Source organism: Callospermophilus lateralis, chromosome 9 (assembly GCF_048772815.1).
Source record: "Callospermophilus lateralis isolate mCalLat2 chromosome 9, mCalLat2.hap1, whole genome shotgun sequence".
Classification (NCBI taxonomy): Eukaryota; Metazoa; Chordata; class Mammalia; order Rodentia; family Sciuridae; genus Callospermophilus; species Callospermophilus lateralis.
In genome coordinates this window covers 8155154-8181722 of record NC_135313.1, presented here as the reverse complement: position 1 = coordinate 8181722, position 26569 = coordinate 8155154, and the positions used below count along the sequence as shown (strand labels likewise).

At 35.3% G+C, this 26569-nt stretch overlaps 1 protein-coding gene across 1 annotated transcript in view; it reads left to right on the top strand.

The window, feature by feature from the left end:
• The window catches only part of Psmd1 (proteasome 26S subunit, non-ATPase 1), a 90614-nt gene that overhangs the window by 52383 nt on the left and 11662 nt on the right, over positions 1 to 26569 (top strand). The window contains exons 17-22 of the mRNA XM_076866008.1: positions 8467 to 8581; positions 11212 to 11328; positions 17572 to 17674; positions 23260 to 23429; positions 24913 to 25005; positions 26253 to 26339. Of these exons, the coding sequence (XP_076722123.1) occupies positions 8467 to 8581; positions 11212 to 11328; positions 17572 to 17674; positions 23260 to 23429; positions 24913 to 25005; positions 26253 to 26339 (685 nt within the window). The remainder of the gene's footprint in view (positions 1 to 8466; positions 8582 to 11211; positions 11329 to 17571; positions 17675 to 23259; positions 23430 to 24912; positions 25006 to 26252; positions 26340 to 26569) is intronic.

Here is a 26569-nt window from a genome sequence, read left to right as displayed (position 1 = left end):
GTTTAACCCATTTTCTACCATGGTCCCAGATGTGGAACACCTTAAAAACTCAAATACAGTGTATAGTATATAATGTAATTACATAATAGTATAACAACAATATAATATCAATTAATATAACATGTAAGCTCTAGATTATGATTTCTAATCTGTTTTAATGCACCTGTGACAATTTTACTAAACTATTTGCAAAATTGAAAGCCTGGGGCTTAATGGAATATTCAGTATTTCCCTTAGATGTCTAAATAACATCACAGACTCAAAATATCCAAAACTGAACTTCCGCTCTTCCCTTCCAGGTCAGCTCTTCTCACAATATCTTTATGTCGGTTAATGGCAGTTGCATCCTTTGAGTCTCTTTTTCTTACATCCTGTGTTTTATCCATCAGGAAATTCTGTTGATTCTACCTTAAAAATGTATACCAAATTCAAACTCTTTCCCTCACCTCTACTACCACCTTATCCATGTCACCATTGTGTCTTGACTGAGTTTCTAAAGTATACTCTCAAGTGGTCTTCCTTCTACCTTTACCACCCTCTATTTTTAATATGGAAGCCTAAATGGCCTTTTTTAAACAAGTCAGGTAACAGCATTCTGTTTCTCAGAATCCCCTAATTGACTCTTCTTTTTACTCAAAAAATAAAGGCCAAAAATTCCTGACCTATAAAATCCTACATGCTATAACCCTTCTTTACCAATAGCTCTTTCCCTTCTTCATTATCCTCAAACCTTTGGCCTCCTTGCTGCTCCCTAAACATGCCAAGCATCCACTCTGGGGCTTTTCATGAGATATTTCATTCACCCAGCACACTTCTCCGGAAAAACCATATAAATTTGTTGACAATTCTAACAAGTACGTTTCTCTGCATATTCCAGATTAGTGTAACGAATTGAAGGGTGGACATGTACTTTGATAATAGGCTGGGGATGTGGCTCGGTGGTAGACTCGCTTCCTCGCTGCCTTCTTTTCTTTGCTTATATATCTCCTTCTCAGGCTGGGGTTGTGTCTCAGTGGCAGAGCACTCGTGTCACACCTGGGAGGCATGGGTTCAATCCTCAGTAGCACATAAAAATAAATAAACAAAATAAAGATATTGTGTCCATGAAAACTGAAAAAATATATATATATTTTTTTTAAATCTCCTTCTCATTGGTGCTCTAACCACTCTAATTATGCTGTGCAATGATTATCTCTTCTCCCTCTGAAACTCTTTATGCTTATTTCTGGTGTACTTGATGGTATCCCTTGAATCTGTTAGGCTCTGTTCTGTTTTTTTTTTTTTTTCTTTCTGTTTCTCAGACTGAATAATTTCAACCTATCTGCAAACTTACTGCCTTTTTCTTCTGTTAGTTTTGCTGTTGAACCCACTCTAGTGAATTTGTCAAGTTTATTGCACTTTAAAGTTTCAGAATTGGTTTCATCTTTTTGTTACTGGGGCTTGAACTCAGGGGCACTTGACCACTGAGCCACATCCCCAGCCCTTTTTAATATTTTATTTAGAGACAGGGTCTCACTGAGTTGGTTAGGGGCTCACTAAGTTGCTGAGGCTGGCTTTGAACTTGTGATCCTCCTGCCTCAGCCTCCCCAGACACTGGTATTACAAGTGTGGTCCACAGCACCCGGGTTGATCTTTTTTTTATAATTTCTCTCTTTATTGGAAATTTTGTATTTGGTGTTACATTGTTCTCCCATTTTCTTTAGTTATTTGCCCCTGCTTTCCTTCAGCTCTTTGATATTTTTAGATAGTTTTTGATATTTTTAGATAGTTGACTTAGATCCAATGCTTGGGCTTCTTCAGGAACAATTTCTGTTGATTACTTTTTCTGCTGTGAATGGGCAGTATTTTCTTATTTCTTCACACACCTCAGAATTTTGTGTTGAAAATTGGACATCGTGAACATTATAATATGACAACTCAGGAAAGATTCTCTCTTTTGTTATTGATACTTATGCATTGCTGTTTAATGACTTTCCTAAAGTATTTTTATAAAACCTGTTTTCTTTGTCATGTGTGGCCACTGTAGTCCATGTTCTGTTAGCTTAGTGGTGAGCTGGTGTTTTGACAGATTCCTTAGACATCTTGATAATAAGAATCACTCACCCAGTCTTTACATATCAACCCAGAATTGGAGCAAGTCATTTGCCAGTCTGCCTTAGCCTTCCCCTGCTGCTTATACAGAGCCTAAGGTGAAAGTTAAGCCTTTCCTGAGCATGTATCTTGGCCACATATGTGGCATTCTCAATATTGCTGGTATGCCCTTGGCACCCCACACACCTCCTTTCTCAATCTCGTTTCCCAGACTGCTGTAGCCACTACCTTTGCCTTTAAATGTTACGGCAAATGCAGCCTCCAAGGCCAGTGTGGTCTTGGGAAAGCTGAGTAAGGTGAAGCAAAGTCAAGCCATTGTGCTGAAAGCCAAACTAACCACAATTCTAGAGAATAAGGTTTGTGCTAGTCTCTCTGGCAGTAGTAACCTATCCCCGTAGTGCAGGTTGTTGTCTCCAATGCCACCACCAGCCTGCTGTTGTGCAATGGTGATTTCCTTTCATCAAAGGAATTTTTATAGCTAGAATTATAGTTGATGATCATGAAGTACCTAAATGTCTTTAGGTGTAGATTTGCTCAAAACTCTGCACTTCTTTAGCAATCAACTTTTGGAAGTGGACTTCTATCATCAGAACACTTAAATATCAGGAATGAATTGAACTTTTCTGAGTAGCAAAGTATATTTGGGACCATTATTATAAAATCAAGGAAAAAGCAATAAAGTCTTTAATATAACTGAAAGAAATTGATGACTTCTTGGTTTGATTATTAGAAATGGGGAAAATATATTAATGATGCAATAATTTTTTGAATATCATAGATTTCTCTATGTCTAGGAATGCATTGTAAGATTTATAAGAACTGGGCTGGGGATATAGCTCAGTTGGTAGAGTGCTTGCCTAGAATGCATAAAGTCCTAGGTTTAATCCCCAGCACTACACAAAAGATTTTTAAGAACCATATTTTTTATCATGGTGAAGTAGCAAGTCTGCTTTCTTCTCATTTTGAGACCTCTCCTCCCCATTTTCACAGCACCTGAAAATAATTAATCTTTTTGGAAATGTACTGAAAGTTTGCCTAATACTATCCTAATTTTTGGTTTGCTGAAGTCCAGGAAGATGGAAGAATATCAAAAGATAATATGCTACATTTGTAAGATTTATGGCACAGTGTGGTTTGCTTTTTTCTCTCCTTGTGGTATGTTACGTTTGATGTGTAGTCAGTAAATATTACATTCATAAGTAAAACCTTATAAGTAATAATAGCTTAGGATACAAATTCATATGGGACAAAACATATTTGGTAAAGAAAATTGTTTTATTTTTCAGTTCTTTTGAAAATGATTTTATGCATGTCTTGTAATAAACACACACAAAAAAACTCACCACCCTTTTACTTGTAATTGCATTATTTATCATTATAAACTTTATAAACTAGTCAAAGAATAAAATAGAACAAGAAAAGTTCCTGAAATTCTCAACATTTAGCTCCATTATTGAAAAATACATACCTCTAGTAAATTTATAATTGGGTAAATATGCTTTTAAATTCAGTGTATCAAATGTATGTGAAATGATTTCTCAAGGACTGATTTCCTTCTTCTCCATCTATCCCTCCTTAAAATAAAATCCACTGTTTTTTCTGTCTTGACCATTTCTAGACATTTATTTTAGTTTTATTTATTTATTTTCAGTGTTGGGGATTGAACTCAGGACTAGGCAAGCACTCTTCCACTCTTCTAGGGTTACATCCCTAGCCCTAGACAGTTTTTTAAAAAATATTTTTAGTTATAGATGGACACGATACCTTTATTTTATTTATTTACTTATTTAATTTGGGTGGTGGATACCAGGGATTGAACTCAAGGGGGCACTCAACCACTGAGCCACGTTCTTAACCCTATTTTGTATTTTATTTAGAACAGGGTCTCGCTGAATTGCTTAGCACCTCACTTTTGCTGAGGCTAGCTTTGAACTCGTGATCCTCCTGCCTCAGCCTCCAAAGCTCTGGGATTACAGGCATGCACCAGCCTGGCAACTTATTTCATGTGGTGCTGAGACCAAACTCCAGTGCCTCACACATGCTAAGCAAGTGCTCTACCACTGAGTCACAACCCCAGCCCCTAGGCATTTGTTTTTGTAAATATGTTCATGGAAACATAGAAATAAGCTCTTATTGTTGATCAGAGATTAGTCATTTAAATACTTTGTTAATAAACGCTTATCCAAGGGTACTATAACAAACCAGAGGAATATTTTGTGATGTCATGAGAGTCCAGTGTTTATGTAGAAAAGCTGAGATTTAGGGAGTGTCAGAATTATCTAAAATAACTAAAAGAATGCCTAATGGACTATTTCTAAGATTTAGTGTCTTTAATCTCTGATTTTCCTTCTCTTGCTTTACCCTCTTTTCCTTTCTTTTTCTCTTCCTTTCCTTGTTTCTTCTTCTTTTTCTTTTTTTTTTTTTTTTTCTTCTTTCTCCTTGCATTTTATTTCTTGAAGAAACCAGGCCATTATTCCTGCTTAATTTCCCACAATATAGATTTCAGTGATTGCATTTCTGTGTGTAGTTTAACGTATTCTCTTTCCTGTAAACTAATAATTGGATCAGGAAGCTTGATCATATTCAGTTTCTATTTTTCTTTCACCATTTTTTTTTGTTTGTTTATGTATTAAGGGGCAAGGCTGGCAGTACACATAGGTCTGCTTCTTTTTATTAACTGTTAATTGAAAAGCTTTATACATATATCATATGTCTGTGTGTGTATGTAAGCATAAAGATGAATGTGCACAAGTTTTGCTTTCAGTGAATGTTTGCATTCCAGTCATTGCTTAGAAAGATTTCTTTGTCCTTTTAGAGCTGCCTAGTGAAACACTAAAATAAACATATAAGAATATTATGATTTTATTGTATTCTTGAAGAAAGTGAATGTCTAACCTAATCTACTAAATAATATGTCATTTCTTATCTTAAAACTTGTTTTTTCTAAGGAATATGTCAAAAATTGGAATTGTTATTAGACTGAAAAGCTGACAGTTTCTTTAATATACACTTTGAGTTTATTGCCTTCAAAACCTGTTTTAATCTTTATTGCATCCGGCTAGGTAAAGCTCTACATTAAGCTCTAGTATTTATGTTTCCAGGCAAAACTTTTCTAAATTTTCATGAAATTGTTGGTGTCTTTTGGAAAATAAAGTCCAAATCCAAGTTCTATTGTCTTTTGGGTAATTTTTCTTCTAAAGAAAAGAACTTGAATTTTTTGGTTGGTTTAAGAATAGTATTAGGATATCTTATATAGTCTCAGTGTAAGTGTGTACGTGTGTGTTACTCCCAGCCCTTTTCTTTAATTTTCATTTTGAGACAGGGTCTCACAGTTGCCCAAGTTAGCTTCAAACTTGGCCTCCAAAATTATGGGATTATGGGCATAATACTTTTCTTAGCAAGTGAAAATTATAAAGGAAATGAAATTCTAAGTAAACTTTTAGGATAAATTCTTTCCTGTGAGTAAATTTGCCCTGGAATAGCTTGCTCCTGCTGCAGCCAAGGGGCAAGTTGGTTTTTGTGTGCCATTACCTCCCTAAAAAGTTGAAATGTGAAAGTTGGATTTCTAAATTTAACCATCTTTCTATTTAAGGATTCAGTTAAGGATTAGAGGTTTAGTGCTTGTTACCCTACTAATAAATGATGGTACTAGAATTGGAATATAGATCGATCTATCTTCCTCCCTCCCTCCCTTCCTTCCTTCCTTCCTTCATTTTTTGTGATTCTGGGGATTGAACCCAGGGCCTTGGGCCTGCTGGGCAAGTGCTCTCCCACTGAGCTACATCTCCAGCCACTGGAATCTAGATCTTTCTGATTTTAAGCCCGTGTTCTTTCTATCACAACAAACTGAAGAAAAACAAAAGGAGACAGATTATTTCAGGAATCGCTGTTTTAATTCCAATGAGAAATGATCAAGGCCTGAAACAAGACAATGGAAACAGAACTAAGACTTAAAGGTTTCACTTGACTTGTCGCTGATTAGGTGTGGAGAGGGAAGGAATGGAATGGTCATGGTGTGAGGAGAGGAGGTATAGGGGAAAGATGCCCTTCTTGATTCCTCTTTCTGTGTGGGATTCTGTATGTTGACTGAGGTATCTGGCATATTTGGTTAAAGACATTCAACAAGCACTTAGAAATTCAGGATTCTGGTTAGATTATTTGGAATCTATTGTACAAGGGCTTTAACCAGGGTGGTTCTTAATTCCTTGTATTGTGTTAATCTTTTGACACTGGCATTTACCTAATGAGGATTATAAATTCATAATTCTACCTGAGGTTTATAGCCTCAGAAGTTACCTTTTTGATTCCTGCAAAAAACAATGTTTCTGCTGCTTTTTCTCCACTAGTGAAAACAGATTGGGGTTGCTGGGGTGTCCTTGGAACTATCTTGATTTATCAGTATGATTTAATGTAGAAATTGCACAAAACATTCAATAAAGAAACAACAGTAAAAAGCAGTAAAAAGTAAAAGAAAGGAACTCATGTGCAGTTTATGGTCAAATGATAAGTCAGTGATTTGTGCATATGGCCTTGCACAATCCCTGCCCTGTGGAAGGTTCAGACAAATAATAACATTGGAAAGATGGCTGTTAGCTGCAAGCCAAGACATTTTATTTTTTTTAAAACCAAAAGTTACAACTTTTTTTCACTGAAGCTTAATTATAGGGCTTAGGGTACACTTTAGTGGCAGAGCGCTTGTCTAGTATGTGTGAGGCACTGGGTTTGATCCCCAGTACCATAAGACAAAACAAAACAAAAACCCCACACATAACACACGTATACGCCTGAATTGTATACCAGGGATTGGTTAATGTTTTTACTTATTGAACCTGCAATTTTGTACCTAATGGTGGTAACAATGCTTAAGAGTAATAAGGTTGATTGTGTTTTCATTTTCTTTACAAGATGCTATTTGAACTAGATTTTAAAACCTCAGAGGATACATTACCTCATTTTACAGTTAGAAATTAGGCTTCCAGGGGCTAGGGTTATGGCTCAGTGGTAGAGTGCTTGCCTAGAATGTGTGAGGCACTGGGTTAAATTCTCAGTACCACATGAAAATAAAGGACCAACAACAACTAAAAAAATATTTTTTAAAAAATTAGACTTCCAAAATTATGTTTATCCATACATTTAGGGAGGGGGCATGACTCTGATCCAAAAAGTAATTTAGAACCACTGTATCAGCTGATTGGCAGATAATCACACCTTTAAATCCTGGGGGAGTTTAAACCAGCACCCAGTTTTAGATACATACTGTTTTACTCTTATTTATCTCTATGCATTAACTTGAAAGCTTATGTTATTACTATATTTTCAGTTATTTGCTCACCCATTTTTGTATTATTACTGCAAAATAGTCAAAAAAATCTGTCTCTAATTACAAAGAAAACCTAAATGACTTGGGTAATGTAACAAAAATTAGCAAAGCCAAGACTAGAACTGAGTTCCTCTATTTCCTATAGCATTACTTTTTATTTCACCATACTGTTTTTCGATATTGTTGCTATCAATTCCAGAATCACTTACATAAGGCAGCGCGGTCAGACAGAGAACACTTAGAAAAGCGAGACGGACTCAACTGTGGGTGGAAGTATTCCAGCCTTCCCTTATATCATAGTGTGCATTTACTAGACCTAGCTTTTGTAAACTTGGCACTGTTGCATTTGAAATTAGAATTTGCCACACATTTTGAATTTGAGGTTAGAGGACAGTGCCAGCTTAGAATTTTAGATGGGAATTGGTTTGTAGAAATAAACTGTTTTTATTCATAGCAGGATCGTCTTGAAGAAAAAGAAAACAACAATTTTTTGTTGACAATACCACAACAACAAAAAATAGCTAAAGGCAAAAAAAAGTCAGAATTTCCTCATTACGAAAGCATACTTACCAGTTTGATCTGTAACTAGAATAATACTGTGCTATTTAAATATTTCATGAAGCTGTGGAAACATCCACAAGTCTCTATAAATGACTTTTGTCTGCTGGAACAAAATGTGGAGTGACCAGGAAACAAGAAAGTGGCTGTAGAGCTGGGTGCTGTTTTCCGCATGGCTGTTCCCCCGCCATGAAGGGCACCCAGGAACAACTAGAATGCAGAACTGTAATGGAGGATCCCTGATATGGTCTTTTTTTTTTTTTTTTTTTTTGCACACATTCTCTGAGCATAGAAAATAAATTTCTACTATTATTAATTAGAAGTTAATAAATTTCTACTATTATTAATTAGAAGTCTACGGGAGATTTTTAATTCTGCAATTTATTTGTTAAACATTCGATTGTTTCCTGACTTAAGAAAAAAATGGTTAAAATTCTCTTGTTTGATTTATAATATGTTATCTATAACACGACTTCATTTTCTCCGTCTCTCTTCAGGACCCCTGAACAGTGCCCGAGTGTTGTTTCTTTGTTGTCAGAGAGTTACAACCCTCACGTACGCTATGGAGCTGCAATGGCCCTGGGGATCTGCTGTGCTGGTACAGGAAACAAGGTAAAGCTCAGAGCCAGTGAGTTCTTTCCTGGCGCCAGACTGTTTCCCTTACAGAAGAGTTTATGCAACAGCTGTAAAAACACAAGTAGTGTGATCTCTACGACTGAACTTGCCTCACAAAGCTCTCCGGTACTTCCACACCTTGCTAGATGGGGTTGCCCAAAGCCACTTAAGAACAAACTGTCACACGATGTGGAGATATGAAACGATGACACTGAATTTCTATTTTAAATCATTTATTTCCTTTTTACTTATTTATTTATTTTTTTTTTTTAAAAAAAAGGAAAGAAAAGAACTGCTCGGGTTGTTTTACATGGTTATTTTCTGTGTTTGTATAATTAGTATTATGAAAATCCACTTTCTCATCTGAAGCCAACAAAATCAGTTATTTGATAATGTTTCTATTTTAAGCAAACCGCTTATTTACTATTTTTATTTCTCATCTATAACCCCTACCCCTCACCCCACCCGCTTGGTGCTAGAAATTGAAACCAGGACTTTGCATTTGTTAGGCAGGCATTCTACCACTGAGCTATATCCCCAGCCCTTCTCAACACTAACCTGGTATTTGTTAATCCCTCAAGAGTAACAGAATAAAGAGTTGGGTTAGGCAAGATGTTGAATCATAAAGAAATGCACTGCTTAAATAATAGGGTTATGTTTGTTTCTTTGTTTTGCCTATATAGAATAGATTCCTAGAAGTCAGATTCTTGTTTCATGTCATCAAATTGCTTTCTAGAACATTTGAATGGATGTGGATTTTACTAAGTATTTCCCCCTCAGGTCTTTAGTTGACATTTATGTCAGGCCTCATAAGTTAAATGTAAATTAGATTTTTTTTCTTTCCAGATTATTCTAAACTTAATATTATATCTAGGAGCAAATGTTCTTTGAAACATGGCATCTGACATGTTAATTCAATAGAAAAATTTTATTACTCATCTTAACCAAGTCTGCTTTATTTCTAGATAATGTGTGTGATCTAGGTACCAGTACATATCTGACTGAGATTTGATGTTCAATTATTTTTATTGATTAAAAACCTGAAACATCAATTTGTTGCAAATATGCCTTTGAATTTGTATTACACACCTCAGGGCCTAATTATGACTTGACTTGTACATCAGAAATTTAATTACATTTTATCATGAAGAATATCAGCAACAAATGGCTGAAATCGTATTCCTCTGCACAATGTAATATTTTTCAGTGAAGTGGAAAGAAAGAATACACATCTCTGGTATATGTATTATATGTTAAGAGCTCTGTTTTTTTAAATATGTAAGTCCACATGTAGAGGAGTCTAAAGTCATTTTCCAAAAAAGGATTAAATTTAGTCTTTTTTTTTTTGTCTTAGAATGAAGGATACTTGAAAAGTAACATCCTGAATTAAGAAATAAGTTTAATAATTTTTTAGACCCATTTCTCTGGTCCTTCCAGATTTTTTCCTATTTTAGAACCTTATAGGGAACTTTGCATCACAAAGTGGCAGTTCCCACATGGAAGGGTCTTAATAGAAGTTGTATGGGGCAAACAAGTTCATGGTCAAGAACAGTGGACAGATGCTGAGACAAAGTGTGTAATTTCTTGATTTAAGTTGTATTAAAGCCTTGTGATATGCACATGCTTAGAGCCTTTGATACCATGTCACATTTTGAATCTGCACGAGGAGGTTATATATGTCATCCCACTTATTTAGCCAAAGAATCCTTTTTTCGTAAAATCAGTATACTGAAGAATATATTATTTGGGAAATACTGGTAGACAGTTTGGAAAATCCCGTTACCTTTGATCTTAAGAAGTAGTATCATGAGGGCTGGGATTGTGGCTCAGAGGTAGAGTGCTCACCTAGCATGGGCAGGACCCGGGTTTTATTCTCAGCACCACATAAAAATAAAGGCAATATGTTGTGTCCATCTACACCTAAAAAAATAAATATATTTTTTTTTAAAAAAAAGTAGTGTTATGAAATCCTTTCTGGTCTATTTAATTTGTTTTGCCATTCTAAGTAAAATCTTTTTTGTTTGTGTTGTTTCTTGTGTTGGTTTTGTTTGTTTTGATTTAATTTTTAAAATTAGGTCATGTAAAATCATCTGTTACTGCCTTTCACATAAGATTTTAGTATTTGAAGGAGGTTGAATATATATATATATATAAAATATGCATTTTTGGAGCCACACTGGCCTGGGTTTGATACCTGTGCGACTCTGGGCAAGTTTCTTAACATTTTAAACTCTTGGTTTCTTTGTTCATAAATATTGTTTTGTGTTGGTTGTTGGTTTTTTGTTTTGAGTATTAATTGGATTATATGGTTTGGAATATATAAAATATCTAGTACTATGCCTAAAAAATAATGGGTTCTTAACAAATGTTAATGCCCGCTAAATAATTTTTCTTGTAATTTCTTTACAATTTGTTTACTTAAGACACGAACACCCAGGTTCTAAAGCTTTCTTTTCACTTATGATCAATTATGTTGAAACTTAAAGACGCTCAGTTCTGACTTATTTTGTTCAGGTAGTCTTAAATTATTACTACTCTATTAGATGAAAATACTGACTTAGAGTGATTGTAATTAATCTGAAAATCTGGCTATATCAGTTTAAAGTTGTTATTTTTATTGCTTTCAGGAAGCAATTAATTTGCTAGAACCAATGACAAATGACCCTGTGAATTATGTGAGACAAGGGGCTCTCATAGCTTCCGCCCTCATCATGATCCAGCAGACTGAAATCACTTGTCCCAAGGTGAGCAAACAAAGAAATTCTCTGCAAAAAGAAAAGAGCTGATTTGGGCTTTTCTTTAGTGACTTTCCTTCCTCTAAGGACATTTTAACTTCAAATATGGTGAATACTGAAGTCACAGGAAGTAAAGAGGAAAACTTTAAATATATTATTTTCTCTCTTTTTTGGGGGGAGGGTGCCTCTCACTGTTCTTTAATTTTTTTTTTTTCCCCCCGTTGGGATTACTCATTACTCTGACACAGAATGCAAATTTAATCAGTCCATGACTTTTCTGACCCGTCCTTCTGGGGTAATAAAAAATCCTAGCATCACTTTATTTGTTACATATAATCTCAGTTTAAAAATAAGTATGCCCAGGGCTGGGGATATAGCTTAGTTGGTAGAGTGCTTGCCTCACATGGGTTCAATCCCCAGCACTACAAAACAATAATAACAATAATAAAAAGTATGCCCAACCAAATGTGGTGGTGCACACCTATAATTCCAGGAGGATTACAAATTTGAGGCCAGCCTCAGCAACTTTACAAGAACCTGTCTCAAAATAAAAAAATAGAAAAGGCTGAGGGTGTGGGTAAGTGGTAAAAGCAACCCTGGGGGTCCAATCCTCAGTTCCAAAAAAATAAATAAAAGTATGTTCATATTCTGTGTGGACTGTCATTGCCCTTCAGGGTGATCTTCTTGGGCAAGGTTTTCAGATGGCTGCAAGATGGCTTTCTTTCCCACTTGATGCCTTCTGCTTTATAGAAACACTTGTGTATTTTGCCCTTCTTGGGAGTGGAAATACATTAGGCTGTCAGTACTAGTGCCTCTCACTCTGTCAGACATCAGTGCATAATGACCCCTGAAGTATTGAGTGCTCTAAGAGATCCCTCTGAAGCCCCTTTTTCTAGACTTAGAATGTGGGAGAAAGATTCACCATCCAACTTCCTTAAGAAACCATCTTCAGGTGACTTCCATAACAAATTTTAAGACATCTGTTTAAAAGTTTCCATATGACAATCTTATAAACTTCATTTTAGTGTTTGATATTTAATGTATCCTATTGCTTCAGCCAAAACTTCCCATCCTGTTTAGAAATACAAAATGCATGTAACTTATTTGCATGTACCGAAATTACCATGTTTGATGGTAGCTAGAACTATGTTAACTTAAAAGAGCATTTAACAACCTTGTGTTCTGCTTGTATATGAGGTTAAAAAATTGGTAACAGAAGTAAACAGTTGCCTTTCTGTTTTCTGTCTTTCTGTTTTCAAGCAGATATAGAACAACCTCATTTTCAGCAAATTAAGTTTGGAGAGATGGAAAAGAATATCCAGAACACATTGGTTATTCATTCTAACTTTATAGAACTTTTTAAAATAAATTTCAGATTCTAAGCAGTTACTGTGATTTTCATATCATATTAAGCATAGATAGGATCTGACCTCTCATCCTATTTTATAATGTACTGCTTAATATACTGTTATCTTCTAGAGCCATAAACATCTTTCTAAACACAGACCACATTTCTTTTTCTTTTTAAATATAGAGGCTATGAGTAGCTTTAATTTCTGCTTTTGATCTGCTGTTGAAATTTTGGAGGTTGTCCAACTGAGGAATGTCATTAAAGAAGCAAGTTTAGGCCATGGACTGCACCTCCTCAATCACAGAGAGATATCTTTTCACTTTGACTTCATGTGTTGCTTTCAAGTTACTTGTATTGTCAACAAATGTTTTACTATCTTCCCATCCTTGTTGTAGGATTTCCTTGATTTTTTTGTATGTATAACCCAGATACCAACAATATCAGAATCCTTTGCAGGTAGATTGTTTAGTTTGGAAAAGCATTTCAGTCTTAAATTTCACATTTAGAAAAGTGAAAAGAGGTTTAGGTGTATCTCTTAGCGGAAGAGCACTTGCTTAGCATACATAAGGCCCAAGGTTCCATCCCCAGTGCCCACACCTACACCCCAAAAAAGAATGAAAGAAAAAAGTGAAAAGGTACAGCAATTTAAATAATTAATATTTTTAATCATTCCAAGTTATATTGCTCTCTTTAAGTAGATTGACCTTAGCTGGTATGAATACATGGGGCACACTCCTATCTTCAGGTTGTATCAAAATCTGGGGTACTGATTAGGAATGTAGAAATGAACTGATATAGCCATGGCCATTAATATAAACTGGGTAGGCAAATGTAAATGTGTACACTACTGACTACAAAGACAAAACTATGTATGATAGTGTAAAACTCAACGTTGTTTCAGGAAACACTACCCCCTAGAGTAAAGTTGTCATTCAGCTAAAGTTTAAGCTCTGTTTCATTGTTTTCTGTTATTAAACAAGTGATAAAGAACTTCTTGTACTACCATTTATACCATCTTTGCTTTATCTGATAATTGCCAACAAGACAAAATTGATATTCTTGAGGGTGGTTTGGCATATTTTGTCCAGAAGGAAAAGCTGTTAACCTCTGAAGAGGGCTTAATTCTCAAGTCTCTGGAGTCCTACTTGGAGATTTGCAAAGCATTCATGAAATGAAGTAGAAACTGCTGAGAAGCAAAGATCAGGTGTTAACTTCACCAAAAATGATAACACCCCCTGTCTCCCGTGAAAGGAATCCAGAAGAGAAATTTCTTAGATATGTTGTGAGATTCACAATGGGAAAAAATTCCAAAGGAAATGTTTTATAAAATCATTAGTATATGTCACATATCTAACACTTAGCTCTACACATGTGGCCTTAGTTTCGGTAACTCTAGTAAATCTTTGCTTTACTTATATAAGTTTTCCATGACTCATACAAATCTAGACCCGGGAACATGTACACACTCCTGGATTGTTAAAAACTCTATTTAGAAAGCTCTTAGAGGTTCACATTTAACTAGAATAGTATTTTTTTGAAGGTTCTTGGAATTGGATTCTCTCAGGAATCCAACTTTCCTCTTTATGAAGCATCTATCTTGTTTTTCTTGTTAAATCTTTAGCAGTTATTTGAACAGGTACATATTAAGTATCATGTATAAAATCAGACTTAAAAATTAATGTAAGCTGGGTGCAGTGTCGCACGCTTGTAATCCCAGCAACTTGGGACACTGAGGCAGGAGGATCATGAGTTCAAAGCCAGGCTCAGCAATGGGGAGGCACTAAGCAACTCAGTGAGACCCTGTCTCTAAATAAAATACAAAATAAGGGCTGGGGATGTGACTCAGTAGTCAAGTGCCCCTGAGTTCAATCCCAAGTACCAAAAAAAAAAAAAAGACAAGTAAGGCCCCAAAATGTAAATGTACATCATACTACTTCACACTACTGAAATACACACTTTAAAATGGTTAAAATCCCCAGTACCCAAAAAAAAAAAAAAAAAAAAAAAAATTACAATGTAAGAGAGGGATCTTGTCTGAGATCACCTGGCCTACTTTCTGACCTAGGGAAGCTTCTCCCGCCATTGACAAGTACCGTTTTTGGAAGTAAGATTATGTTTAGCCAAGCTTGGTAAGCTTCTGCTGTTCTAAAATTAATTGTGGTTTGGATAGATTATACTTTTTTGGGCCATCATGATTCATCAGAAATGACCCTGAAGAACTTATTCCTTTCTCCCTGACATCTAAGAGTAGAATTTTTTCCCAGCAGTATTTATCATATAGCGTTTAGAATATGATAAATATTAAAAATGCATGATTTTAGAGAAGGTGGATTCATATACAATCACACACCTAGATCACAGAGTAGCCTAAGATTTTAATTGCCTTTTTGAGTTTATCATATTATAAAATGGAAACTTAATATTATTTTCTCCTACAAATTATCTTTCTTTTGGAGGAGGGCATATACTGTTCTTGATGAAATTTGAGTTAGAAAACCACGATCCTTACCCTGATTGCCACTACTTAATTGTGATGGGCAGCAAGCAAGTTGTTTACCTTACCTAAAACAGAGAGAATAGACGAGGTGTTTTAAATTCTCTTTTAAGACACTCAACTAAAATAATGATTCTTTACCAAGAACTATAATAATAAAAATAAGGAAATAAAGTGAATTTTTTTTCTTTTGTACCAGGGATTAAACCCAGGAACACTTAACCCCTGAGCCACATCCTCACCGCCCACCCGTTTAAAATTTTATTTTTTAGTTTTAGATGAACACTATATCTTTATTTTATTTTTTTATGTGGTGCTGAATATTGAACCCAGGGCCTCACCTTTGCTAGGCAAGCACTCTACCACTGAGCCACAACCCCAGCCTCCAAACGTAGCTTTTTTAAAGAATTAATATTAACTAAATAAGTCTATTATATGTTTACATTAACTTAAAAATACATTTTTAAATTATACTGAATGATTTCCTGTTGTTGTGGATACAATTTTATATTCAGATTCTCTTCTGTAATGTACATACAGTGCTTTGTCCAGTGTTTCTTTTTGTAAGTTCATGAAATATTTCATAAACCTTTAGCACATAAAATTTCCATCCTATATAAGGTAATGTAAGTGTTCATCTAAAATAAGTTCAGAATCGAAGGAATTTGACCTGTTGAACCAGAATAAAAGCATCAAACTTCAGGATTTTTAAAACAAGAAGGGAATTTTGTGATGATTTAATCATGCTGAGTTTTATAAAGTTAAGGCTTAGAGAATTGACTTTAAAATGGTCATATGCTAGGATATTTTTTTCACTATTATTATTTTTTTGTAGGCTATGAATAAAAAATGAGGTCTATGTTTAAGAAACATTATTTTTTAGCAGTATTTAGATTGTAGAGACAACAGTGGAGAAGGATTAGTGGCCAGGTATGGTGGTTCATGCTTGTAATTCCAGCAATTTAGGAAGCTAAGGCAACAGGATCCCAAGCCTGGCAACTTAGTGAAATACCATCTCAAAATAAAATAAAAAGAGCTGTGGAAGTAGCTCAGTTGTAGAGCACTTGCCTAGCATACAAGAGGCTCTAGGTTCAATTCTAGAACTGGGGAAAAAAAAGAAAATTTAAAGAAGTAGGAGGACCAGTAGGATTCTGACCCCATTTGGAAGACAGACATGCTGATTGAAATTTGAAATACCTTCTACATATCACATAACATATATGTTACATAGTCTTTACAAGAGTCAGGAAAGATAAATGCTATAATCCCTTACAGATGAAGAAACTAATACTCATAAAAGCTAGTAATTTATCTAAGAAACTTAAAAGAACAAAAATATTCATAAGCCAAGGTTGTCTGGTTCTGTTACTCTCTCACTGTATCAGTGTGGCATCTCAAACCAAGACAGATGAAGAGGGGAAGAGATTCTGAAAGAATGTGTAATGCAGGTGAAATCATTATATTAGGAAACTCAAATTTGATATTTTCTGCTTTGGGCAGATATGGGGAGCTCCATGAGTTTTTGAACGAGCCAACTTTTTCCTGGGAACCTATCATTTGAAAACCACTGTTGGGAAAACAGAGAAGTGTTAGACAAGTAAAACATTAATTTTAGACAATGCAGAAAAACATAAAGAAGCAAACCAAAATACCAGTAATCTCTGCATAAATGAGTCAGCACATTTTCTGTTTTGGTATGTTCCTTTTGATAAGAATGCTGATTCTGACAAGTCCTCAGAAAATGCGTATATAATGAAAGTTTTTTGGGGGTGTTTTTTTGTTTTTTTTTTTTTTTTTTTTTTTAGTTGTAGATGGACAATACCTTTATTTATTTATCTTTTTGTGGTGCTGAGGCTCGAACCCAGTGCCTCACACATGGTAGGCAAACATTCTACTGCTGAACCAAATCCTAGCCCCAGCATAATGAAATCTTTACTGACTATGTGAATACATTTATTTACCTCACACAGCCTTGGTGAAGGGTAGTTTACTTTAAGATGGAACTGAAGTACTATGCCTGTTAGGAAATCTTCAGAGTTGATGGTAAGCAGCATAGCTGTAATTCAAAGTGCAATGAAAGCTTTAGTATTAGCTTGGATTGTTTAGGCCTGTTGACTAAAAGTATTACAGATTGAAATTGCATTCAGCAATCCTTTGAGCCTGATTCATCCACTGTGGAATGAGGATTGAAAACAGAACCAGTGCTCCCATACCATAGCAAAGAAGTCATAGTACCCGTGGTTTCTAGCAGGAAACTGTTCACAGCCTTCACTTCTGGTCCATTTCTCTTTCTTTTCCAATGTTGTGAAACCCAAAGCTCATTATTGTTTCAGCAATTGATTGACTTGTCTAACATGGAACAGCAAATACTAGAATTAGATGATAATTCTTTGTCTTGCTTATTTAGGTGAATCAGTTCAGACAGCTGTATTCCAAAGTCATCAATGATAAGCATGATGATGTCATGGCCAAGTTTGGCGCTATTCTGGCCCAGGGAATACTGGATGCAGGTAAATGTTTTTAAGTCTTCCAGATTGGTTGGTTATTAATTTATACCAAATCTAGCTATGTGACAGTAGAAATTCAGTTTGAGGCAAATTATTTCTGGAGAAAATTGGAGTCTGACATTCATAGATAGTTTTAATAGAGTTGTTAAAAATTAAATCCTATCCTTTACATAATAGCTATGTAAGTTTGTAGAGTTGTTTCCCTGTTTCTGCTTGCTTATCTTGTAAAATCTCCCTCATAATGTTAGAAAGGTTAAAAATACAGAGAAAGCAATTAGAACAGTGCTTGTCATGTATAAAGTACCCAGGGAGTGTTGGCTGATGTTTTCAATACATGTTTTAAACAAGTTGACATTGAAAAAATATTTGAGGAAAAGATTATGTTTTAGACAAATTTTAAAAGCCAGAATCACTCCTAAAATAAGATACGTGGAACATTTGCCTAATAAATACTCAGCACTCTGTGCAAATCTGTCTCCAGAATTCACATTCTTCACCATTATATTGTGACTTATTTCAAAAGATAGTGTCCATCAGTACCTTAGATTTGGTTCATTTGCTATATTCCTTAATTTTATTATTGGTGCCATCTCAGTAAGGTAAAAAGAAAAGAGCGTATACCTACTTTATTGTTCACATGTAATTATTTTTTTTATACTTTAAATAATTTTTTGTTAATTTGAAAGGTAAGTTAAAGCATCTCAGGGTCTTTATAGCAATGCCATTATTAGGGGGTCATTTTTTTCATATATATTACCCATCTGTTTCTTCTAATAAAAACACTCAGCCATATTTGTGGGGTTTGGGGGTGTTTTTTGGTACTGCATTTTGAATCCAGGGTCTCATGCATGCTGAGCCAGACTTCAACACTGAGGTATACCCCCAGCCCTTAGCCATATTTGTTAAAGCCATTCTGTTCTCACTCAACTAGGAATGTGTATATATTTGTAATGAAGAAGATCAAAAAAGAAACTGATTTTTTTTTTTTTAAAGAGAGTGGGAGAGAGAGAGAGAGAGAATTTTTTAATATTTATTTTTTAGTTCTCAGTGGACACAACATCTTTGTTTGTATGTGGTGCTGAGGATCGAACCCAGGCCGCACGCACACCAGGCGAGCGCGCTACCGCTTGAGCCACATCCCCAGCCCCAAGAAACTGATTTTTTGATAAAATTATGTTACTAATTTCTTGGGAGTTCTGCTTGCTAAGAATGTTTTTATCATATAGTTTTCAGAGTTCTTTTATCATTTTTGATATATGGTCTTTTTAAAAATAATTTCTTTTCTAATTTGGTTTATTTTATTTTTGCCAATTAGATTAGTCAGTTTTTTTTTTTTTTTAATTTTTGCACTTATTCAACCATTTTTCCCCTTAATTCTTTATTTTTGCTCTTTATTATTTGCTTTCATCTTAGGACTTTGGTGCTTTGTTCCTAAATTATTGAAATAAATGTTCTCTTTTAATCCCTCTGTCCAATTGTGGTTTTTTGTTTCTTTTTTCACTAAGAAGAGTTTTCTGCTTAAGTATTTAATGTAGAGGTAAACTTCTTTTTCTCTCTTTAATTTACACACATTTCCTTGCAGCTAGATTTAACATAGTATTGATTCTCATGTATAAACAGTGAAGACATTAATAGCTCATAGTTTTTCCTCCTCATTCTTTACTGCCTACCAATATTTTTTATTTTATATTGCATTGTCCTCAGAAATCATAATTCTTATAGTTGTACATGGTCTTAGTTTCATATTTTAATGGATTTGTTGTTTACCACCATTTCTTTTATTGTTTTCATATCTGAGTTTTATCAACTATCAACACTTAATTTTCTTGGTTTTATCAGCAATTAATTTTTAATTATTTATCTTTTTAAATTTGTCGATTATAGAAATATTTGAACAGAAAGTACAGTTTCCCATGTGTCCCCATGTCCCTGTCCAGCTTCCCTGTTCATTAGTGGGTGCTATAATTGCAGAATCAGTATTGATACATTATTATTGACTAAAGTCCCTAGTTTATGTTAGAGTTCACTCTTTGTATTATACACACTTTGTGGGTTTCAACAATGTTTAATGACTTGTATATATGATAATAATCCATAAAGAGTAGTTTCAATTTCCTGAAAAATCCCCTGTGCTTCACCTGTTATCTCTCCCCGAAAGCCCCTGGTAACCACTGACCTTTTTACTGTCCCTATAGTTTTATTGTGATTTGTTTGGGTTCAGTATTTATTCATTTATTCAGTGCTGGGGATAGAAGCCAGGGCCTTGCTCTTAAACTGAGCTAGGCCTCCCACCTTTTTTTGGTTCTGGGGATTGAACTCGGGTGCATTCGACCACTGAGCCACATCCCCAGCCCTATTTTGTATTTTATTTAGAGACAGAGTCTCACTGGGTTGCTTAGCACCTCACTTTTGCTGAGGCTACCTTTGAACTTGTGATCCTCCTGTCTCAGCCTCCCCAGCTGTTGGGATTACAGGATGTGCCACCATGCCAGGCCCCACCCTTTAGTTTTAAATGCAGTTTAGAATTTATGGAGAGAAAACTTTTCATAATATTCTTTTGTTTTTTTCAATATCTATGGAATCAAAATTGATGTCACCTTTTCATGCTGTATCTTTTTTAAAATTTTGTTTTTATTTAGGTATAGTTGGCAGATAGAAATTGTATGTATTTACAAGGTATTCACATGATGTTTTGATATGTATATGTTATACAACAATTAAATCAAGCTGATATTCATTTCACCATGCTCTATATCTCCTGAATATATTCATACTGTCTAACTGAACTATATCCATAGGAAGATTTTTGTTTTTTTGTTTTGTGGTTGTTATTGTACTGAGAATGAGGCCTAGTACCTTGTGCATGCTAGGCAAGTGCTATATCACCTAGCTGTATCCCCAGCCCTGAATCCATAATTTTGCCTTTTCTAGACTATCATGTAGTTGGAATCATACAACATATAGCCTTTTCAAATTAGCTTTTTGGTAATGAATTTTTAAATCAGGATTTAGAAGTAACATTTTACTACTCTAATCTTTTTTCTTTTAGCTGCCACTTTGTGAAGTTTATATTTCTTAGACTGCAACCCTTGCCTTGTTCTTTAAGCACTATAGATTTTTCCTGGCTTTTTCTGTAATAGTTATTTGTTAAGAATTTGAGGGGGGCACAGGTTCAGTTGCATATGCCTGTAACAGTGACTCAAGAGGTGGAGGCAGAAGGATCATAAATTTGAGGCCAGCCTTAGCAACTTGTTTCTCAAAAATAAAATGAGGGCTGGGGTTGTAGCTTAGTGGTAGAGTGCTTGCCTCACACAACATGAGGCCCTGGGTTCGATCCTCAGCACCACATACATACATACATACACACACACACACACACACACACACACAAATAAATAAAGTCTGTCTACAACTAAAAAAAAGTTTTTTAAATAAATTAAATGGGCTGGGGATGTAGCCCAGAGCACCCTGGGTTCAATCCCTAGTTTAAAAAATAAGGAGGAGGAGAATTCTGTGTTCAGCTATATTTTTCTACCACCATTATTGAAAGATATTTTCTGGTTTTCCCACCTTCCTTTCTCTTTCAGCCCTGTTCTATTTGCTATGTCATGGACCAGTCAAATTTTGATGCTTCTTTTGATTTCTTTTTAATTATAATGTTTTTTGCTTGGGGTACTTAGTGTTATAAAGTACCTGAAATTATTTTTGTATCTATTTTTTAACATTCTTAAATAAAACAATGTTATATAACTGCATTAGAAAAAACTTGCCTCGTGCCTGATCTCAGTAAAAATTAGTGTGGTAGAGAAGATCTGGAGAGGACACCTTCCAGGGAAAGACATTTATGAGAACACACTTTTTTGGTGTCTTTAGGGAGAAAAACTGAAAATTAAGAAGTTTTATTATTGAAGTATGTTAAACTGTTATTACAATCAATAAGATAAACTCTGATTTATTAAGTCTCAGAATGTTAGAACAAAAAGCTAGTTTAGTTTCTAAGTCTGAAGAAGGTGGATTTCATTGTGATGAGGAAAGTCAGCTTCAAATCTTCAAATGGCTCATGCTCCCTGCAGCCTCTCCCTCTCCTCTGTCCTGTCCCTCACCCGTGAGTTATCGGGCTTAGCTGTGTTCTCAGCAGCGCCCAGTTCATAGCTATCACAGTGCATGCATCTTATTTTATATTATCTGTTTACCTGTCTTTTGCACTAGACCAAAGGCTCTTCAAGATCTTTTCAGTATTTTGTGCACATTTCTCAGTAGAGAGTAAACATTCAGTGAATGTGGGGATAAGTAAGGAGAATATAATCAGATAATAAATGTATATAACTATAGAAAACCAAAAGAATTTTTTCTTGTACAAGGGATTAAACTCAGGGGCACTCAACCACTTAGCCATATCCCTAGCCCTTTTTATTTTTCTTTTGAGACAGGGTCTTGCTAAATTGCTTAGGGCCTTGCTAAGTTGCTGAGGCTAGCTTTGAATTTGTGATCCTTCTGCCTCAGCCTTTCAAGATGCTGGGATTACGGGTGAGCCCAACCCAAATTTTAAGTGTGTCTTAAAAAAAAAAAAATCTTAAATAAGCTGGGGGTGAATGCACATGCCTATATTTCCAATGACTGGGAAAGCTGAAGCAGGAGGATCACAAGTTCAAGGCCAGCCTCAGCAACTTAGGCCATGTTTTAAAATGAATGGCTTATAGTAGAATATTAAGAAGATCCCAGTTATTTGGGTGAACTATAGACTCTTGATTCTTATGAAAATTAAATGCTATTTAATTTAGTGCTGCAATTAAGAGACGTAAATTGAAAACAACAGAAATTCAGCCCTGGAAATCAAATTAGGATCCTGAGTAGGCACAGACAAGTCCCATTTTTATAGCATGTGTTATGTATAATTGAAAAGTTTACATCACAGTTCTGTGTTGTTTTATTTTTGTTTTTAGCAAGAAGTAGATGTTTTTGTTTTTGAGATAGGGTCTTAAAATGCTGAGTCTGGCCTCGAATTTGCCATCCTCCAGCCTCAGCCTCCTGAGTTGCTGGAATTATAAGTGTGTGCTACCACACTCAGCTCAGGCTTATTTTTTTTTTTAATATTTTTAATTGTAGATGGACACAATATCTTTATTTTATTTTTTAATGTGGTGCTGAGAATAGAATCCAGTGCCTCACAGGTGCTAGGCGAGCAGTCTACCACTGATTTTTACAACTCCTACTGACACACTTCCACTTGTGTGTCTTCCACCCAGCCCCTCAGGTTTACTTTTTAAAACTATGTGCCTGTAGGGCTGGGGTTGTGATTCAATGGTAGAGCACCTGGCTAACATACAGGGCCCTGGGTTCGATCCTAGCCCCACATAAAAATAATAAATAAAATAAAGGTATTGTGTCTAACTACAACTAAAAAAAAAAATTTTTTTTAAATAATATATGTGCCTGTAGAGAAAGAAGTTCTAGATTTGCCCTGTGTCCTCTTAAAGTATAATAATCAGATGCTTCCCTAGTGCAGTAGTTAGAAGTAATTTGTTGAAGTTTTTGTTATTGCCCTGCTGGATTGCTATTCATGATTTCTCTCTTTTTTTTTTCTGCAGGTGGTCATAATGTCACAATCTCTCTACAGTCCAGGACTGGGCACACTCATATGCCTTCTGTGGTTGGTGTCCTTGTCTTTACCCAGTTCTGGTTCTGGTTTCCTCTTTCACACTTCCTGTCATTGGCTTATACCCCTACCTGTGTCATTGGCCTTAACAAGGACTTAAAGGTATGTTTTTGAAACCTCAGCTTTATGGTGTATCCTGTTCATATCCACCACCCACTCATAAGGGTTCCCATGAAATTTTAAAGATGAGTTAGCATCTCATCTGTAGCATGTCTTCCCTTCAAGTTGAGTCATCACTGCATCAAGTGGAGTGTGTCAGTAGGAGGTATAAAAATCAAATGTTGGGGCTGGGGCTTTGGCTCAGTGGTAGAGCACTCGTCTCATATGTGTGAGACCCTGGGTTCGAGTCTCAGCACCACATAAAGATAAATTTTAAAAAGGTGTCATGTCCATCTGCAACATACATACATACATACATAAAATAATAAAATAATCAAATGTTAAGAGGGGGCATAATACAAAATTAGGAAGAGACTTTATAGACCACTGAGTGATTGGTTTAATAAAGGCTGCAGACTCTGTTGAAGAATTTTATACAGATAAATGACATGAGGTTTGTATTTTAGAGAACTCTTTCTGAGGGCTAGGGACATAGCTCAGTGATAGAGTGCTTTCCTTAACAAGTATAAAACTCTTTGAGTTCAATCTACACTACTGCAAGAGAAAGGGGAAGGAAGGAAGGTCATTCTGGAATAAGTGGAAACCTCTTGCATAATAACCTGGGCAAGGAAGAATAAGGACCTAAACTAAATTTTTTTAAAATTTATTTTATTATTAGTTTTCGGCAGACACAACATCCCCGTTTGTATGTGGTTCTGAGGATCGAACCCCGGCCGCCCGCATGCCAGGCGAGCGCGCCACTGCCTGAGCCACATCCCCAGCCCCTCTGTTTTCATTCTTTACAGTGAAAGCAGAATGGAAAAGATAAGGTTCCTTGTCCTAGTAAACAAGGTGCTCATTACCATTTTCCATTGATACAAATTAAGTAATAGAGAAAAGTGTAGGCTAGAGAACTTTCAGACTGCTCAGTAGGTAATAGATAGCTAACTTGCCATTAGGCACATGTAGATTTATAAGCCATGATTATATGGTGTGGAAACTGTCTATAGACTTGGGTTAGTTGTCAGTGCGGTGCAAGAAGAGAACATGAATGTTTGGTGGCATGAAATTTGGTGGTAGACACACTTTACAAAGGAAGTAACATCTGATCTGTTAATTAACCCACTGAAGCAGGGCAGAATGTCAGGAAAGAAGGCACAGAGCTTCAGGAATGTAAAGGAAAATGCAGATAATTCTGTAAAAGCACCTAAAAACTAATTTAGGACTGGGGACCATAGCTCAGTGGTAGAGTGCCCCTAGGTTCAATGCCCAGTACAAAAAAAAAAAGATTACATAGGATGTTAAATTACAGAAAGAAAACACACCTTTCAGAGAGAGGTGACCACATTGATTAGATCCGTAATTGAATGTTATGTGGAAACTCCCTCCCTTGCACCTGAATGCTTGTTAAAAATATAGACTACTTAAATCTTAATAGTGATTATTTTAATGGAGGGAGCAAAAAGTTCTTTTTTTTTTCCTTCAGATGCCAAAAGTTCAATATAAATCCAACTGTAAACCATCCACGTTTGCATATCCTGCCCCTCTGGAAGTACCAAAAGAAAAAGAAAAAGAAAAGGTGAGTTCTTTGTTCCTTTGAGTAGCATTTGTTCCTATAGAGGACATGAATATTTCAGTTGGGTTTGTTTTAAATGACTTATGTTTTTAAAATAACATGTTAAAGTCTAAATTACACAAGAATATAAAGTAAAAACTCTTTCCTTCTCTTGGTCATCAAGCCCCACATCAAGAGCCAAGTCCTAGATAGTCACAACTTGTGAATCCCTATGAAAGTTTATGTGCACATTCAGAACTTTTTTTACACAACAAATAGAATCATTCTCTGAGTGCAGTTTTACATATTATTTTTTCACTTCAACAACGTATCTTTAATGCTTTCAATGTATAAAGATTTCATTTTTTTCCCCAAAGCTTTAGAGCAGTGCTTTTATGTATGTGCCACCTGTTTTATAGTTCTTTATTTGATGTCCTTTTAAGGTTATTCATAATTTGTCACTACACAGATAAGGCTAGGATGAAAGACTACACATATAATACTTGTGCAAGTAAATCTGTTGGTTTGAATCTTAGATGCAAAATGGTTTGATCAAAATAACGCATGTTATTTATTTATATAGATATTAGCTAATTTGCCTTTCAAAATAGATACCACCAAATTGTATTCTTATCAATGGTGTTTGCACTCATTATAACTCTCTAAATACGTTACATTTGCCTGTCAAGTTTTGTTGAGCAAAATTTATCTTTTTATGACATCTGATGTATAGGAAAGTCATTCTTTGTTTCAGATTAATGTTTCCATATTAGCCAGTTGTTGATTATTTGCCATAAATTCTGTAAGTAGGGTAATTATATAATTCGCACATTTGTGGGTGACAGGTAACGAATATCCTTTAGCAGTAACATTTTGTTACATCAGCTCCTTCAGACCTCCTCCCACCCCCTCTTTTTGGGTCTGAAACAAAACTGGACGAGAGGAAATTTTATGTTTTCCCTTTAAAGCAAGAAAGATATAGATCACTTTCAGAAATAAATAACAATGGATTCATATCCAGGATATGAATCAGAAAAAAATAAAGTTATGTTGGACATCACCTCCAAGAGCTAAAGAGTCACCTGGTGATGAATGTAGTAAATTATGCTAATAGTGTCCCGCTTGCTTTTCGCATTTATTCTCTGATATTTTGTTCTTTATAATACATACTGCCAGAAAACAGGAAAGTATTATAGGACTGAGTTCTCTTTGGGTTTACATGATTGTATATTGGTAAGATTACAACAATTTACCCTGTTCACTTCCTCTAGGTTTCCACTGCTGTATTATCTATCACTGCCAAGGCTAAAAAGAAGGAAAAAGAAAAGGAAAAAAAGGAGGAGGAGAAAATGGAAGTGGTAAGTGGTCATCTGTGGTCCAGATTCTTCCTTAGTTGAACATTATTATCTTATTCTTAACTTCTTTCAAATAATCATCCTGTTTCCAGCATATAGAATTATATATACTTATAAGCCTCTAGAAACTATCTATTTTTAGGAAACTTAGAAGCATACAAATCAGGAAAGAAGGAGTTCCTAGAGAAAATGACAATTAAAAAAGGTTTTAAAGGACAGAGTAGGATTATTCA